The following is a 17,977-nucleotide window of genomic DNA, read 5'->3' on the forward strand; positions in this document are numbered from 1 at the left end:
GACCATACACAGCTCAGTTGCAGAACACATGCTTTGTACTCTCCTGAGCTACAGAACTGCCTGAGTGTAACTCTTGTTGCAGCTCAGATTCCAAGATGAGTTACATTAATACCAATAAATGAGAATATGCCAGATCAAATCTGGTGCACTGGCTCAAACTGCTGAGAAAAGCAAATGAAGTACCATACGTGAATTATTCAGTCCAAATAATTCTAACCCCAAGTGTTTAAAAGTCCTGGATGAAGCCCAAACACAATCAGATTAAGGATAAGTCAGTGAGCTTGAAGGAAAAAAATATTTTGGAATAGTTTTAATTTCCCTTTGGATTGTTGAATATTTGGAACAGTTCATTAACTTCCTCAAGCATTTCTCTGCATTAATGAATAATAAAAGCACTTTTCATTGTGAAAGCGAAAGTCTCACACAATAACTGGGGGGGGGGGGAGAAATGATCGCACTTAACACATTTTATGTCCAAAGGGACTGTCTTGTTTAATTGATTATAAGTAAGCCGCTTGGGGAGCCTTTTTGGCTTAAGAGCATCACAAAAATACTTCAAATAAAAAAATAAAATGGTCCAGCAGCAGTTTATGTGTCCCTTGGTATTAACTTGTTCTTGGTAAAAAAATAAATAAATAAAAAATTGTTATTCATCCTCCCCTGACAATTAACCATGAAGATGGCTTAAAATCAAGACTTCAAAGTTTGGGTCCTTATTTGTCTTATGAACTTGTAAAGCATACTATACTCAGTTTCACTGCTTGAAGTAGGACACAATCCTATGCATGTTTAGACAGGAAAAAAGATCCTACCACTCCCAGCATTCTGCAGCCATCATGGCTGGCTGGGGAATGCCGGGAGTTCGACTTTTTTCCTGCCTAAACAGGCATAGGATTGCACCCTTAATCAGCACAGAACTGGCAAAAAGGATCATTCAGAATGGAAAGCCAAGACTCTCATAGTTTAATACAAATTTCGTAATTTCACGTTGCCAGCGTTTTCCTAAATTGTGAGATTTGTATAGTAGACTCGGGAACATGAATGGAACTTCACTCTTGCTGAGCAAGCCAACTAAGTGTGACTTTTATCACAGCCTGTAGCTAAAGAAATACACGGGTCTTTATATGATGACGCCATAGGATTGTGCCCTAAGTATCTTTGTCAGGAATTGTGCCCATAATTTCAGCCTAACAAGGAAACAGACCTACAGCACTGAGGTAGCCTGAGATACTACGGGAAAAATGAAGATTATTTTTTTCCTACACTAATATCTCATGATAGACCATGATGATGATAGACAGATATTTTAAAATACCGAATTACACTTTAAACAAAACAAAGACAACACGTGCCTGGGGAACCACTGTTCTGATCTGATCATTTAGAACCCAATCCTGTGCATGTTTAGACAGGAAAAAAAAGTCCTAAAACTCCTAGCATTCCCCAGCTGGCCATGCTGGCTGGGGAATGCTGGGAGGTGTGGGGCTTTTTTCTGTCTAAACATGCATAGGGTTGCGCCCTTAGTATTGAAATCATTGATATTTAAAGATTCACAGCACCAGGCTATAAACCCGTGGGCTGGAAGACAACACCAGAGAACCAATTTTAGTATTTTCTACAATAGTATTATTATTATTAATAATACAATAGTATTAATACTTAATACTACTACTAATAATTAATACAATGCATTCATACTGAACTGTAACAGTACTACTCGAGTGCTGGCCGTATCCTGCGGCAAAGGCGCATCATCGAGCCCGCCTCGTCAAGCGTCGCCGGTGCTGCCGCCCGGAGCATCGGATAAGCGAAGGCGCCGCCCCACGCCGGCGCCTCCGAGAGCGCCGTGCCCCGGCGGAGGCGCCCAGACGTCCCCTCGCGAGGAATCGACTTTGCCGGAGGCAGCCCCCGTTCCCAGGGGCCTTTGCGGCCCCGGCCTTCAAGCGCAGCGGCGGCTGCCAGTCGCTAGACAACGGAGGGCAGCGGCTTCCATAGAGATAATTATACACGGAGGCCGCCGCCGGCGTTGCCGCGCGGCTTCCCGTTAGTCTCGCGAGAACACCCGTCCCCCCCCCCCCCCAGCCGCTTTCTGGGGCTGCCTGCCCTCGCGACCAGGCATGGAGGAAGGCGGCGGCGGCGGCGGCGGCGGCGGCTGCTGCGAGGAGACGCTTTTCTCGCTGGAGTTGCTGGTGGAGTCGGCGCGCGTGGAGCCGCGGCTGCTGCCGACGCCTTTGCCCGCCAGCGGCCCGTTTCGCCCGGCGGTGGCCCTGCGGCTGCTGGACTTCCCGACGCTCGTGGTGCGCGCGCCGGGCGCGGCGCCGGGGCCCCTGGTGCCCTTCGGGCGGGGCAAGTCCTGCCTCTTCCGGCTGCGGCCGGACGCCCTGCGGGGCCTCCTGAGACGCTCCCCGCTCTACGCGCTGCTGCTGGCGCTGCCCCCCACGCCGGGCCCCGCGCGCCTGCTCGGCTCCGCCAGCGTCTCCCTGGCGGCCGCCGCCGAAGAGCTGCTGCTGGGCACCGGGCCCGGGGGCCGACGGGGCCAGTTCCCGCTGCGGGACCTGATGGGCGAGCCCGTGGGGGAGCTGGGGCTGAGCTATCGCCTCAGCGACCTGGGCTCCGCCCTCCTGGGGCACTTAGGGCAGGGGGCAGCCCCAGATGGGCTCCACAGTGAGGAGGAGCAGCAGCCCCAGCAGCTGCCTCACAGGCTGGGCACCCAGAGCTTCAGAGGACTCGCTCTGGAGCTCATCCCAGAGGCAGAGGAAGACCAGGACCCTGCCCCAGAAGGTGGCAGCCTGGGGTCCTTAAGCAGCACCCTCACAGAGCCCCTGTCCAGCAACCCTGACTTTGAGGAGATGGCCAGAGAGCTGGAGATCGAGAGCAACATCTTTTGCCCCCCACCAATGTACTACAGCTGCCCAACTGACAATCTCCACCCCACACCTAAATCTACAGCATCTGTGACAGTGGCTGCAGCTCAAGAACCCTTGCCAGCAGAAGAAATTGCACCTCCCCCTGTGCTGCCTCCTGTTAAGGAGGAGCCTTCAAGTAGTGCCCAGGAAGCTGCCCCCTTGACCCAAACATTTGGCAGCCCTGAGCAGGTCAGACAAACTTTGAGCCAGCTGCCTTTGCTAAATGCTTTGTTAGTGGAGCTGTCCCTGCTGAACAGCCAGGCCCTGCAACCAGGGCCTTCTACTGTGCACCCTCAATTAGCATGGCTATACCAAAATGTAGAAGAAGGTACAAAAGCACTGTCCTCCAGCACCAAGCCAGTATACCCCTGCTGGGAAGATAAGAAAACCACTCCTCATCGCAAAGAGAGAGGAAGGTCACCCAGCCCCAAATTAAAAAGAAATCGGCCAGATCATTTAAAATGCTTTGCTCCATCCATGCAAGTCACCTCACCTGGTAAAGTATTTACAAGAACAACATTCTCTGAAAGAAATGGCAGTCCTGAGAAAAATAACACCAAGGAAAACTCTCCTCCTAGAAGGCGGCTTACATATGGACTGACAAATACACTAAGGCTTCGCCTGCAGAGGTCCAATCCAGGTATGTTGAAAGTTCATGAAAAAAGGGAACTTCGTAGAAAAAAACAAGGGGACATAGCCGTTGAAAAGAAAGGAAAAAGCTCTTCAGCTAAAGGAAAACTATTCCGGGGGTCTCCTGAGCATCTTCCAAAGTCTTCTGGGTACTTTGATGAAAAAAACATCCCTGATCAAAATACTCAAATTAATGAAAATGTTGAGACTTTAATACAAAGCAGTGTTGACCAAGATCGCCCTGCCACCATAAAGGAAATAACTTCTGATCTCCAAAAGAAGGTTGCAGCCAGCGCTGTGAAGAGTGATGACAATGCAAAACAAATGGGTTCATCTGACATGCTTGGCTCTGCTTATAAAGAAAAGAGTTTGAAAGTCCATTTGCCAAGAGTCTTTTTACAGGATACTGATGCCCTTGAAAATAAAATAGATACAGAAGTAGAAAAATGTGTACAGCACAAGGATTGTGATATTTCAGTCGTACGTAATGATAGCCAAAACAACAACTTTGAGAGCAGCCTTGAACTTAAGAATTCAGATGGTGTAGTTGCTAGCTCTGAGAACACTGCCTATTCAGAAGATTTCACCAGTGCTGACAGTTCTGGCACAAGCTTGTACGCTCAAGAGAGCAGCCCTGAACCTTTACCTGTAAACCCAGATCAAAGCCAATCTGTCATGGACTCAGATTCTAAAATGTCTGAAAGAAGCCTGACTGCTGAAAGTATTTCACCTCGTCTTCTTCCAGTTCCTTCAGCTATATCTCCTGTCCAATCTATTAAAAAGGCCTATGGTTTAAAATCTAATGAAAAAACCATAGGGATTGTTCTCAACACACTTGACGGCTATTCTCTTGCAAGAACTTTAAAGGAAGAACTTTTAGCTCAACAGGTTGAGAAGGAAGGGATCAAAGATATACAGGTCTTAAAGAATAAAAAAGTGACCTCTGACATGAATTGTAACATAGCAAAAGACCAATCATCTGCAGAAAAGAGCTATTCACTAAGGACATCTCAAGTTAGCTCTTATTTGCCCTCCAATGTATCTGACGTTGATCTTAGTGAGCTAGAAGAAAGCAATACATCGGACAAAGAAAAAGAGGATGACTTTGAGATGGTGGATATTACTAATCAATGTAGACATGTCAGTGAATTAGTAGTAAACAAACTTCCAGGATACACTATGTAATTACCAATAATAATGAACTGGATGAAAGTGAAAATGTCTTTATTTTTATAAGCAAACATTTTTACAAGTATTTTGACTGTCTTTCACAAATACAATTTTTGTTTTAGAAGCGATGGATATGCAACCAGTATTTTCAGGTTAGTGAACAATCTGTGCATGAGTAGCTCTGCAGCTGGTTGGACTTTGGGCTTGTCCTCCCACCCCCACCCCAAGCACTCACACACTATTGTGAGGTGCTTTTGAAATCTGGGGGAGTTTCAAAAGCAATTTTGATTTGGCATAGAGACTGCTGTTCAAATATAAAACTCTGTGTTCCCTTTGAGCAATTAGAAGCTATAGGGTATGCTTAAAGCAGCTGTCTGAATTGTGACCCATGCCTCCCATTTTTCCTTCAGCTCTTAAAAGCGAAAGTAATTACTTAATGACTACTGGGAAAACATATAACCCGCAATCCTGCACCCAGTTCAGTTGGTTGTATCCCACTGAAGTAAGTAGGACTAAACAGACCAGTTGTGCACACGACTGCAGTCAGTTTTCAGAGAATTACAGCCATTTTCTGCGAAGGATAAATAGTACTATAAACAGTACATTGAATTTTTTTAAGATCACATTTTCCACAGAAATAATCAGTAAATGTCCATAATGCATTTACATTTGTAAATGTTGCATTTCTATAACATGCACTGTGAGGAGAAACATAGTTCTAAAAATGAGGTGTTGAGTTTGTATGGTATTGTGATTCCTGTATTTATATGAATCATTTTAAATACATCTCTTTGGGGGGTGGGGGTGGGGAATCCAGTTTCAGTTGAAGTCATTTTCAGAGAATGACAAGCTTACTGTGTGAGTTTATGTTTCTGTGACAAGTTTCTCACCTTAGTGTCTCGCTTTAAAATTGCTTATTCTAAGCCCAGTGCACACTTGCTTTTGAATAAGTCTTATTTAACTCATTGGGATTTACTTCTAAATAAACATGCATGGGATTAAGTTGCATGATTTAGCCAAATTGAAAATATTGCTTATAGTTCTGCTTTTCATCTGAGAAAATCTTTTTAATCTGAGTTTCAGAAGGGTTTTCCCCTCCCAGGAATTTGAGTATCAGTTCCTTCCCATGGATTGCCGTACTTCCATTATATAATCAATCTTAATGTTTGTGTTCTTTTTCTGCAATTCTCTTATTACTGCTATCTTCTTTGGTTATTACATTCCTGTCCAATATGTCGTTTTGTCTCAGAATTCCAAATTTTTAAATCATGCATTGTTGCTTTGTTGTATTTGCATTGATCATAGTACCATTAGTTTGCACCACTTTCACATCATTTTACTTGTTGTTATTTGCACATTTAAAATACACATTTTGGGGGCTTGATTGACATGCATGGGCTTGAATACCTGCAGGGAATTTTTAACTTCCCTGAACAGAACATACAAGTGAACACTCATATGTCATATCCCAGTAGCATTTAAAACTTCAGGGACGTCAGCTTGCAGTTTAACACCTGACAGCAGCCGTGTTTGTGAAAGAAAGAAGCCCCTACGTTGCATATGTTTCTGTGTTTTGGAGGGCAAATTTAATTTCACCTTATGAGAGAGAGAGGGAGGGAGAATGACACCTGTGTATTATGTAGCAAAATCCTTCTGAAAGTCAGTGGAACAAAACTAGACATATAAAGGCTTAAATTGGATTGATTTCTGTGGCATGGGACAGATTCTCATTTTACCCTTACTGATGGAATACATGGATTCAGGGTCCTCAGCTGACTCTATTAGCTTCCAGGAAAAGGGAGCACGTTCTTTCCTTTGGCAATCACCACAGGTTGGCTGGAGAAGTACTCAACATTTGCTTTCTCTTTTCCCATGCCCTGCATGCAGATAGGTGCATAGCCAGGAGAAAGGCAACTAGAGCTCCTTAGCTATAACTACCTATATTGGTAAATGAAAGGAACCTGCTTTCTTCTGGAGGCCAGTTAGAGGCAGAGAGAGAGAGACAGTACATGTATTCTCTCATTAAGAAAGAACGTATGAATAATTCCTTAGGTGTACCTATCCATTTTTTCGTTGCTGAGCAGTGATAGGGGCTTTTAATGCAAAAAAAGCAAGACAAACAGTTGAATAACCTTCTAAAGTCTTTCTGTCTGCTCTTGGCTATAGCATAGAAAAATAGAAAAGTTAGCCAATCAGAGAGGTTGGCTAATTAATAGAAAGTTAGCCAATGAGAGGGATTGCCTAATTTATTATATCACTGATGGATCTTGTATGATTCATGTAATAAAGCATCCCTTTGTCACTTTTGAAGGACTAGACTAGACATGATGATGTTCATATTGTTTGGTCGTGTGTGTGTGTGTGTATGAATGTGTTTTAAAAAGCAGCATGAATACCCAACATGGGGGAGGAGATCTGATTGAGCCTGCGGTGGTGGTCAAGGGTTAACTCTAACAGTGCCACAGTCCTGATATGGCTCCTTCCTCCCCTGCTGGCTGGCTGTTTGTCTGTTTGTTTCATAGCATGCAAGGCCAAACAACATGAATAAGGTCATGTCTACTTTGGCCCTATTGCACAGCCACCTAGAGATGTAGTGGGCTTTCCCATACTGACTTCCCGCTGTTTCAGAGTGTGGCACTGTGTGCTGTGTGCCAGATCTGGCTTCTGCCAATGCTATTGCAAACAGTTTTTAAGCATTTGGAGTGGTGTGCCAGAGGTTAAGACTTGTGACAGTGGCTGCACACAATAATTCATCTTACACTGAAATAACTGGAATCAACACTGGCAAGGTTTGTTTCCGTCAATCCAGTCATATGAGTAGGTCTTCAATTCTTTCCTATACTGCCTTATTGCTGCACCACTTGACACCTTGATTATGCAGTGGTTCTTTTGCCATCACATTAATATCCAATAATGATTAGATAATTACAACAATTTGTATACAAATAAGGTTACAGATGCTACACTTTTAAACTAGCAAAAGTCTTATTTTATTAATTAATTGCAGTCAGAGAAGACTTCTGGTTATGCTGAGATTAATTTTTTTTAATGTGCATCAAATTGTACTAATCCTGTATTTCTGCATTCAATAAAATGTCTCTGATACTGCCTACTAAATGTAACTGAAAGGCCAGATAGAAAAGGTTTCCAAACTTGTGTATGAAGGTACCAGAAATATACATTGATAAAGGCTGGATTGAGAAATAGAAGGCAAAATGAGATTACGTATTAGGACTGCATACACTAACTCAATAACATGAGCGTAAGTTCCAGTGGAGTCAGTGGGAATTATTTCTGAGTAAACATGTGTAGGATTGCCCTGTAGATGTATTTAGCTAATTACAAAATGTGGGATGACTAAGTATTCATACTTCCAAAGAAAGTTACAAGGATGGAATACTATGCACTTAGGTAAGAATAAGCCTCATTTAATTTGGTGACATTTACTTGTGAGTAAGGATTGAGTTGTAGGTGCATCATTGCTAGATAAGATTGACAAGTAATAAATGTTTAAGTGACAAATGCTAACCATTTTATCCAAAGTATCAGAAGCAATAGCAGGGCATTATGTAGCACAAGGCAAGTTTCAGTGTTCTGTTTTGTGGTACTATACGTTTTAAAAATCAGGTTTAGGTATAAATACAGAATTTAAGAGGTGTGTGTAGGGTAAACAGAGTATTAAGGGACTTTGTAGAACACAAATGTAGAACAAGAGCCGGGGGGGGGGGGGGGTTTAAATGCAGGGAGGTAGATTTTAGTTAAATTGGGAAGGAGGAAAGTTGCAGTCAGGATGCTACAGAACAGGATTCTCAAACTATACATAGCTGGTTCACAGTGATAATTTAGACAACATAACTTGAGTGGATTTGCTCACTCTTGTCTCCTGTTACATTATATTCCCTGGAAGAAGGGTAATCCAGAGAAGCAAAGGCACATAAATTGAGGCAGTTTTCCTGTGGTTGTTAGTGGAACAGGGGAAGGAGAAGCATTGAACTTGATAAGAACACACCAACATTGGCTTTGGCACCCCTGCCATTTTTGTGAAACCTCCCTGTCATTTGAGAAACCTCAGCAAAGGGTAGTTGTGAGCTTCCCTGTATAAGATGCTTTTGAGAAGGTTTTCATGTATAATTTAAGGCTTCAGTCCTGTTCATTTATAATTTAAGGCTTCCGTCTTATTTATTAAGCATAGGGATGTGTGCATGTGCACTAAGGCTTCCCTTTTCCTCTTTGCCTCGTTGCAGAATGGTTCTGAAGCTGTCCTGTCAGAAAGAGGGGACTAGGCACAGCAGGTAGTGTTCAACATACCCAACCAGCACTTTGTGTTCAGGCCGTGGTACATAGAATCTAGCCTTGGAGCAGCAGGTTGGACTTAGCTGAGGCTCCCTTTTCTCCTGTGATGTGCTTTTTTACAGTTCTTCCTGTTCTTTGCCAGGGTGACCTGAATGTGTTTTTGGGTTAGAATTTATTCAGATACTGAAATGTTTCCCCTGGAAGTTGGTCTAGTTTTACAAGGACAGCTGTTTTGATAAGATCCTGAACATATTTAGTGTTAACAAGTTGTGTGTTTTAACATGGTTTGTGTTGTTATGTAAAACAGGAATATTTTTTCAAGATTGAGAAATTCCAGTTTCTTAGATTGCATTTTTCCTGAATGTTAAAATGTAATGACAGAATGCTTTATAATTTAGTCATTATTTTCTTTTATGTACTACTTATTTATGCTGTTATTTATGCTATTTGTATTCTCATGAGTTTGTTTTATTCAATAAAAAATAAAATGTACAGCCGGCTCTGAAAAATATTGTGAGCACTTACAGTGAGCTATTAACCATCTAAACCAGTTATTTAAAGCAGTTCATACTTTGTAATATTTTGTATACCCCATGCTGCAAAACAATGTCAGTCCTGCTGCAGCCGAGTACACCATATCCCACACCATTGCAGAGGGGTCAACTTTGGAAGCGGGGGCTACAGTCAGAAAGTGGGGGTAGGAAAGCCCTGTTCCAAGAGTGGAACTCTGCGCACAGAAGTTATGATCCAAGATTCTGTATATCAAAGCATTTATTTCTACATCACAAATGTGCAAGAGAAATCTGTTTTGCATTTCATCAAGTGCTTAGTTTACTATACTCTTTGCCCATCCACGCATCCTCTAGATAGATTTTCCAGAGTTTCTGCAGGGGTGGGAGAGGTGTAAACTGATTAAGCTGTTGGCTTTTTGTAGTGAGAGCTGTCTACTGTCCTTACTAAAGCCCTGATGCACATTTGTTATTTTTATTAGGGCTGTGCACCACTTCGGCCTGAGGCCTGAACCCCAAGTCAAAGTGGGCTGCTTCGGGCCACTTTGTGCCTCTTCTGAGGCGAAGCGGAGGGGGCATGAAGCGGCCCAGAACGGGTCGGGGGCTTGGTGTGCTTCGGCCCCCGGCCCAGCCCCCCTGGTGCCTCCACCTCCTTTACCTGGGCTGCCGCCTTCTCCTCTGCTGCTGCCACACTACCCACCACTGCGCTGCTGCCGCTGCCCACCACCGCCTCCTGAGGCCTGGACACGCGGTGACTGGTCTTCTTTCAGGGAGTCGCCCTTTTAAAGATGAAGAGTCACCGCACGTCCAGGCCTCTGGAGGTGGCGGCAGGCTGCTCCCGCTTTCACCGCCTCTGCCGGTGCACCACCGCTTCTGCTGCCATCTTCTGAGGCCCGGATGAGTGGCGACTCTTCTTTTTAAAATGGCAACTCCCGGGAAGAAGACCAGTCACCGCGCATCCAGGCCTCAGGCGGCGGCAGAGGCAGCAGCAGGTGGCAGGAGCAGAGGAGGAGAAGGCCCAGGTAAGGAGCTGGGGGGTTGCGTGGGGGCATCGGGGAGGACCCGGTTTGGGGCTGAGGCGGGTCAGGCCCCCCCCCAGATCTGCCCGAGCTGGATCAGGCCCAACTCGGAAGCTGCAAAGCGGCTTCCAAGTTGGATTGGGCGGTCCCTGCATAGCCCTACTTGTTATGCTGTATGCACATTCTGAGTAACAGCTACACGCTCTTGGATGAGACTGATTTTCTGGATCCATTTAATCTAGGTTCAGGCCTGGTTTTGGTACTGAGACTGTCTTGGTAGCCCTGTATGATGACCTGTGTCAGGAGAGACACAGGAGTAGGGATGGCGGAGAATTTCTCCCCGAATCTTCGGGGGGCCGAGCACCAACGCATTCGGCCCCCCGAAATCGGTGGTGAAATTCTCTGCCACCCCCCACCCCCCCCCCGGGATGGGACTTACCTTTGGCGAATGTCCCTCCCGGCGGTGGGTCCCGGCGGCGGTTCGGCGCAGGCGGGGGCAGCGGCTGGTCTCCCGACCGGCTGCTGCCGCCGCCATTGCAAAAAAAACCCCACTAAAGTAAAAAAAAAACCCCACACCCGTGATAGGCTACATAACGACTTACGTAGCCTATCACAGCTAGATTTCCAAAGTCAGCCATGATAGGCTACGTAAATCTTCACGTAGCCTATCACGGGTGACTTTGGGGGAAAAAAAAAGCGTGTACGCAAATGGCGGCGGCCCATGGGCGCCGCCATTTGCGTTCCTTATTTTGGCACGTGTAGTCTACGTAAAGATTTACGTAGACTACGGCGAAAATAAGGGCATGCTATTTGCGTTGCCCTTATTTTCGCCATAGTCTACGTAAATCTTTACGTAGACTAGACGTGCCAAAATAAGGAACGCAAATGGCAGCGCCCATGGGCCGCTGCCATTTGCGCACGTGCTTTCCCCCCCCCCCCAAAGTCACCCGTGATAGGCTATGTGAAGATTTACGTAGCCTATCACGGCTGACTTTGGAAATCTAGCCGTGATAGGCTACGTAAATCGTCACGTAGCCTATCACGGGGTCTTTTTTTTTTTTTTTTTACTTTTTGTTTCGCGGCCGGGGAGACGGGGCGCTTCTCCCCGGCCTGAATTTCAGCCGGGCGAGGTGGGAAGCCTCCCCCCCTTTGCCTGAACTTCAGTGGGAAAAGCGAAGCGCCTCCCCCCCACTGCGAAGCCAAGCTACGAAAAGGTAAGTGACTTTCGTACATCCCTACACAGGAGGAGTGTGTCCCTCTTGAGGGTTTATTTTTTTCTGTTATATTGATCATGAATTTCTATATTCTGTGTGTAAGTCACTTGGAGACTGGAAAATAATAATTGGCTATTCATTACCTGATAAACAAGGAAATATTCACAATGTAGACTGGAGTGTTGCTTTTTTTTTTAACCCGTGGGCCACATAATGAATATCATTATACTATCTAACCATTGTCTTTTACCATGACAGCATAGCTGTTATAACTTTTTCATATTTGTAATGTTCAGTTTTTTATTATATTTTGATAGGCTTTCCCCCCAGGTATGTAGAATCAATGCAAAATGTGTTCATTTATGATCTAATTTTTAAATTAATTCTGTGCTTTACAATTGGTAAATGCATCCCAATAGCTTCATAGCAGACTGTTCTAAATGCACGAATGTCTGCAGTAGCTAATTTCAAATTGTATTTCTTTCTATTCATTTTCCCAAGCTTACCCAGGCAGTTGACTGTTTACCTGCAGCTAAGAGTATGACTAAACAATGACATGGGTCATTTGACTTGGATCATTTATTGCTATGTATCTTTCCCGCTGCTATCTTGTACATAAATATTGATCTTCTAGTTTGTTTCAGTATTGTGAGGGTGAGAATTGGCTTTTCTTTACCAAATCACCATAGCTCTGATCCAACTATAAAGTTAACATGCTTTAGACCTGTTGAAATCAATGCAACAAAATAATCACAACTAACTTAAATCCCATGGATTTCTATGTGACTCACTTAAGCACAACTAACTTCAGCCAGATGGTTTGTTTTAAAAGTTCAGTTTATTTGTTTCAGCCATTGGCTATAATAAAACTTGACAGCAAAATAACATCCAAAAATAATAAAAGGAATCCAATAAGACAGTAGTCAAATGTATGCAAAACAACTCCAGTGTTGAACGAGTCCAATGGCCAAGCATCATGATTACAACAACCCATGGTATCTGAGTCATTTTTGCTGTTGCTTCAGAGCCAGTAGAGCAAAAACAGCCATTGAATAAGCAAGGCCAGCAGCACTGGCCTCGTTGCTTTGGGCCAGCAGAAATAGGACCAGTGTTCCTAATCTTCCCGAAGTTGCTTTAGAAACTTATTCTGAATATTCTTGTAAATAATATGGCGCAACATGTAGTGAGCAATGTCTTTCCCCCACAGATACAAAGACACAGACTGAGGCACTGCTTTAAACTACAGTTTAGCAGCTCACTGCTGCCTTTCATTGAAATAATTCCTCTGGAAGCCATATGATTGGATCAAATTTATGGAGCCAGGTGTGTAGCCTAGCAGAATTTAGCTTGTGATCTTATACACACTTACCTGGGAGTAAGTTCCATTGAACTCAGTAGGTCTTATTTCTGAGTAGACATGCATAAGATTGCACCGTAAATTGAGATTGTTCACATAGAGCTTTGGCAAACAAGCCTCCTGTAGATGGCATATTTTAACTCAGAGGTTAAACAGAAGAGGAAACCTTTTTTTTTTAAGTGGAAGCATTGCTGTTCAATCCTCAATATGACCAATGACATGCTCCTAGATTCTCAGGATAGATTTCATTCTACTTTCTTTCCCCACGTCCAGAATATCAGTGTACTTAAAATGGAAAGCTCCATCTTCCGTTGAGCTTGATGGCATTCCATACTGCAGAATAGCAACCCCAGATAACAGTAAGATTTGGCCTGCTCTGTTCTATGGGTGATATACCATGAATGTTTTAGGGTGCAATCCTATGCATGTTTAGACAGAAAATATGGGGAATGCTGGGAATTACAGGACGTTTTCCTAAAGTCTAAACATGCATAGGACTGTGCCCTTAGCTACTTAAGACTGAAAGGCAGCAACAGAGAGAAATTATGGAAAGATTTTCTAAAACGTATTTCAAGTGGACTACTGACTGGATTAAGATCTTGCATTCAGATACTTCTTTAATGATCAAAACTACCCACCCACCCACCCCCGAGCTGCTAACAAAAAGAAATTGGCTAGATTCCATTTGCGCAAGTGGAAGGCAGTTCTGCGAATGCAAGATGGCTCTTCAATTTCCTTCAGTTCTCTCCTCCTGCAGCCCATAAACTTCATCCCACACCATTCTGGAGGGCTGCCCGGCTTTCAAGTGTGGCTTTTGCAGGAGGCACAAGGGACTACAGGTGGGCAAGACCCATTGCATGAACAGAGTTCTGTTTCTCTGGATCCAGCCCTCGGTCTGGGTAGCCCTTTAGTTAGAGACGTTTTTTCAAAGCATGAACTTTTGTAGACTACTGTTCATTTTGCCATTTTTGTTCATTTCATCGTGTTGCGCAAGAGCAAACAGATAATGGCAATTGTTTTAATTTTAAAAGGAAATGCCAAGCCTTTAGCAAGGCAAAAATTCATGCTTTGAAATGACAACAATGGTGCTAGAAAGGCCAAGGCATGGATCCTAAGTTGTTCCTCTGTTCACATAAGAGGGGGAGTGGTTTCTGACAACTCCTCCCTTCGTCTGCACCCCGCTGCACCATATCCCATATCATTCCTATTGCAGAGGTCTGGAGAAGCAAGAAGGAGGTATGAAAGCCCTGTTCCATGCATGTTCTTTTCATGGGATGTCTGTCCTTTAAAAACAACACCAACACAGACTAACATCACTCTGAACTTCAATTGGATTAGTGTCATACGTAAACATGTGTACCAATAAATCTTTAGTTCAACTTTTACTAGTAAGTGAGCTTAGGATGGCAGCATTAATGAACATATTGCTTTATGCCATTTTTAACGTCAAATTTTAGGCTAATACCGTAAATTCCACACTTGAGATGATCATACATTCGTTGCTGTTTTTTACTATAGATATTTGTTTCCGTAATTGTAAGGTGAACTTCTTTCTTGGTACCTAAAAGATTCTTTTGCAAAATGTCATCGGTATTTCTCATGCTTTTTCATTGAGGTTTGGCTTGAATTGAGCTCTCAAAATTAATTGCAGTTAACTGCAAAATGTGCGTTATTCTTCACTAGGTTGCAAAAAGATGCCTGAAAACCAAGTATTACATCTTTTCAGTCCACTCTTCATTTTGTAAGAAAAGCACTTGCAACTGATGGTTCTCTTTTTAATAAACCATATAGCCTAGTGGAGAAGGTTTCTAGCTATCATCTGCAATTACAATTGCTTTTGGCAAAATTTCAGTTTAAAAATGCATTCAATTATAGAAATTACATTTAAAAATGTATTCAACTGCGGCTGTTACGAGAGGCACAGACAAGCTGAAAACACAATTTTACAAGATACAAAATATATTCAACTGTACAGCAAGCCTTAAGCAATATAGTATAATTATCTCAACTTGCGTACGCTCAAGTAATTTCAGAATATTTTTTTCTTTTGTTTTCGTAGCCTTATTATATTTGGCTTACAAACTGGTAGCATTGTATTGTTTGATATTTATAAAATTGGATTCTTTCCTGGAGGCGAACATGATTTGGGTTTTAACAGTTATCATATCATTCTGAAAGGCTTCCCCATGTCCACAATATTCGCCCTTAACATGTTTTATACTATTTTGTTTCACAAAAACCACTGCTACAGAGGATGACAATATTTTATTTTATTTTTAAATTTTATATATCACCCTTCATCCATAAGGGATCCCAGGGAGGTGTACATGATATAATAAAAGAACAAATACTAGTAAATTCTAGAATTTGTCTAGAATACAAATTCTAACTAGCAAACGAGTAATATTAATTGTTATTTCTATAGCACCATGTACATGCTATGTACAGAATAGCATAACAAATATCACATAGCATAACAAATAATAGCATAACAAATATTACAAGGAGGCCCTGCCCTGAGGACCTTACAATGTATTTTCTGTATCTTGCCTTCATACAGAATCTAAGGGTTTGGGGAGGGACTTCCCCCTTTGTATGTATATATATTCTTCCTGCATTTGAAAGAGGAAAAACAAAACTTTTGACTTAGAGTTTTCACTGGCCATTCATTAAAAGCTAAACTTGAGTTCCTAACATATGGTTCATATATTCAGTATGTCCCTTGCAACAACTTGTGAGAATGCAGAGGGCAATTGGGTTGTGTGGACAAAGGAAATGCTATCGGTCTAATTCATTTGGATTTCAACTGTTGATAGGGCATCACAAGGAAAATTATAGTTTCATTTTTTTAAAAGTTGGACATTTATTGGTAATGACCAGATAAGGATTATAGGCCACCTTTCAAATTTGAGAGAAGTTATGCGTGTAATTCCTCAAGAAATACCTTTGTGCCTTTTTTATTCCATTTTTTTAGTGACTTGTTACGAAAGAAGGGAGATCTGCACGACATTCAGAGCTTTCGTTTTCACGCATGACAATGTGGGATGTCACAAGTGACAAGTGCAGTGGTGCAAGTGTAGTTGGTCATTTGCTTTTTGGCCACATCTTAGAAGGTGCACCCACAATTTGGCTTCTCTTGCTCTAGCACATGTGGAAACCTAACAAAATGGACTTCGGGCACATTTGATTTGGCCCACCGTTAGGGAAGGTCAGGTTGGCAGACAGCAGAAACATGGCCTTTTGCGTGGTACCTCCACACCTTTGCAACTCCCTGCTCCATCAAGCCCCTGTGGCAGTTTTTAGACAGAACCTGAAGATCTTTTTATTCCATCAAGCTTTCTCTTAACTGATTTATGCTGGCTCTTTTAATCCGATCTTTCAGCTGTTTTTCTTAAAGTTTATGTTGATGATACTATTATTGTTTTAATGCTGACTTTGTAGGCTACCTTGTGAAGATTTCTCCCCTCCAAAGAGTGGGGTATAAATACTGTAAAAAATTAACCCATTTTCAACAGTGAGCAGGGGTATCAGATCTGGCTCTTGGGTGTGTTTTTTTTTGGAAAAGTGAAATGGTTTTATTGTTCTTGATACAAGTTCAACCCCTTGGGGGCTGATATGGCATTCCACATGGCTCTGTTTTATCACTGATGCTGTTTAGCATCTATATTAAGCTGCTAGGAGAGATCTTCCAGAGCCTTGGAGCTGAGTATCATCAAAATGCTGATGTCTTCCACCTCTATATTTTGTTAACTAAGCATCCAAGAGCAGCTGTCTCAGTTCTAAACCAGCCCCTGACATCTGCAGTCAAGCATATAAGATTAAACAAGTTGAAATTGAATACAGACAATTTGGAGGCACTGCTGATAGGTAATCCCAGTACTCTGGAAGGATTAATCTTTCATGTAATAGATGGGCTGATAGTTTCTCTATCTGATCAGGTTAGTAGCCTACAGGTTCCCCTGTACCCCAGATTACTCCTGGGTACGCAGGTGTCACCAGTGACCTGAAGCATGTTTTTTCAACTTCACCCACTACATAGCTTACAAACCTTTCAGGAGAAGAAGGGTCATGTAATGCCAACGCATGCTTGTGTAACCTCTCTAGGATATACTACTGTTGCAGACTTCATGTATGGAGCTGCCCTTGAAGACAACTTGGAAGCTTTGATTAGTGCAGAATGCTGCTACCAATATGCAGAAACATATTCTCTAGTTTACTGGGACCACGCATGTTACAAATCAGGTTTGGGGCTCCAAACAAGGTAACGGCTTCTTACCTTTAAAGCCCTTTGCAGCAGTCTCAGAAAACACGGTTTCCCATCCAAGCCCAGTTGCCTATGCTGTTTTGGGTGGTCCCTGTACTGTGCCCACACAGTACAGGGAGTTGAGGACATCTGTTGCAAGGAGATGGTGAGTGGAATGAGCTCTCCAGTGAGACTCGGGGCATCGCTACACCAGCCTAAAATCCTGCATTTAAAATGGGGCTTTCTGCTTCCATTTTAAATGCAGCATCACAAAGACTCCCTTTTTCACCCACTTCCTTTTCCCCCTCCCCTTCCCCTTCCCTCCCCCCTCCTTCTCCCCATGTCTCAGTCTTCTGTTATCTTTCATTGATCTTGCTCCTCTTCTTGCCACTTTAACACTTTTGATGGAGGAAACTGAAGCAGAACACAACAGGGTAATTTGATAGCTCATTATGCGATCTATCTATTTAAAAATGGAACAAAGGGCATTTAGTGCAGGAGATGCCTTGGAGGGTTCATGGCGTCATGTAAAGAGCCCGCAAACTTCTGTGAAGGAGCAATCTCAATCGCAGGGTAAAAGCTCCATGTGAAGAAAGCCTCAAGCTGCTCTGGTCTTGGGCTGTTTCTAGAGCAGTG

At 43.2% G+C, this 17,977-nt stretch overlaps 1 protein-coding gene across 1 annotated transcript; it reads left to right on the forward strand.

Annotated features, from left to right (window-relative positions):
* The first annotated feature begins 1,887 nt into the window (after positions 1 to 1,887).
* On the forward strand, positions 1,888 to 10,804 carry MAP10 (microtubule associated protein 10). Its single transcript, XM_084828137.1, has 2 exons — positions 1,888 to 4,858; positions 8,951 to 10,804. The coding sequence occupies exon 1, from the start codon at positions 2,118 to 2,120 to the stop codon at positions 4,719 to 4,721; it is 2,604 nt and encodes an 867-aa protein (XP_084684263.1). The 5' UTR covers positions 1,888 to 2,117; the 3' UTR covers positions 4,722 to 4,858; positions 8,951 to 10,804.
* The last annotated feature ends 7,173 nt before the right edge of the window (positions 10,805 to 17,977 follow it).

The sequence above is a fragment of the Heloderma suspectum genome, chromosome 1 (genome assembly GCF_057233095.1).
Source record: "Heloderma suspectum isolate Gila_16-S chromosome 1, 16-S_ref, whole genome shotgun sequence".
Lineage (NCBI taxonomy): Eukaryota > Metazoa > Chordata > Lepidosauria > Squamata > Helodermatidae > Heloderma > Heloderma suspectum.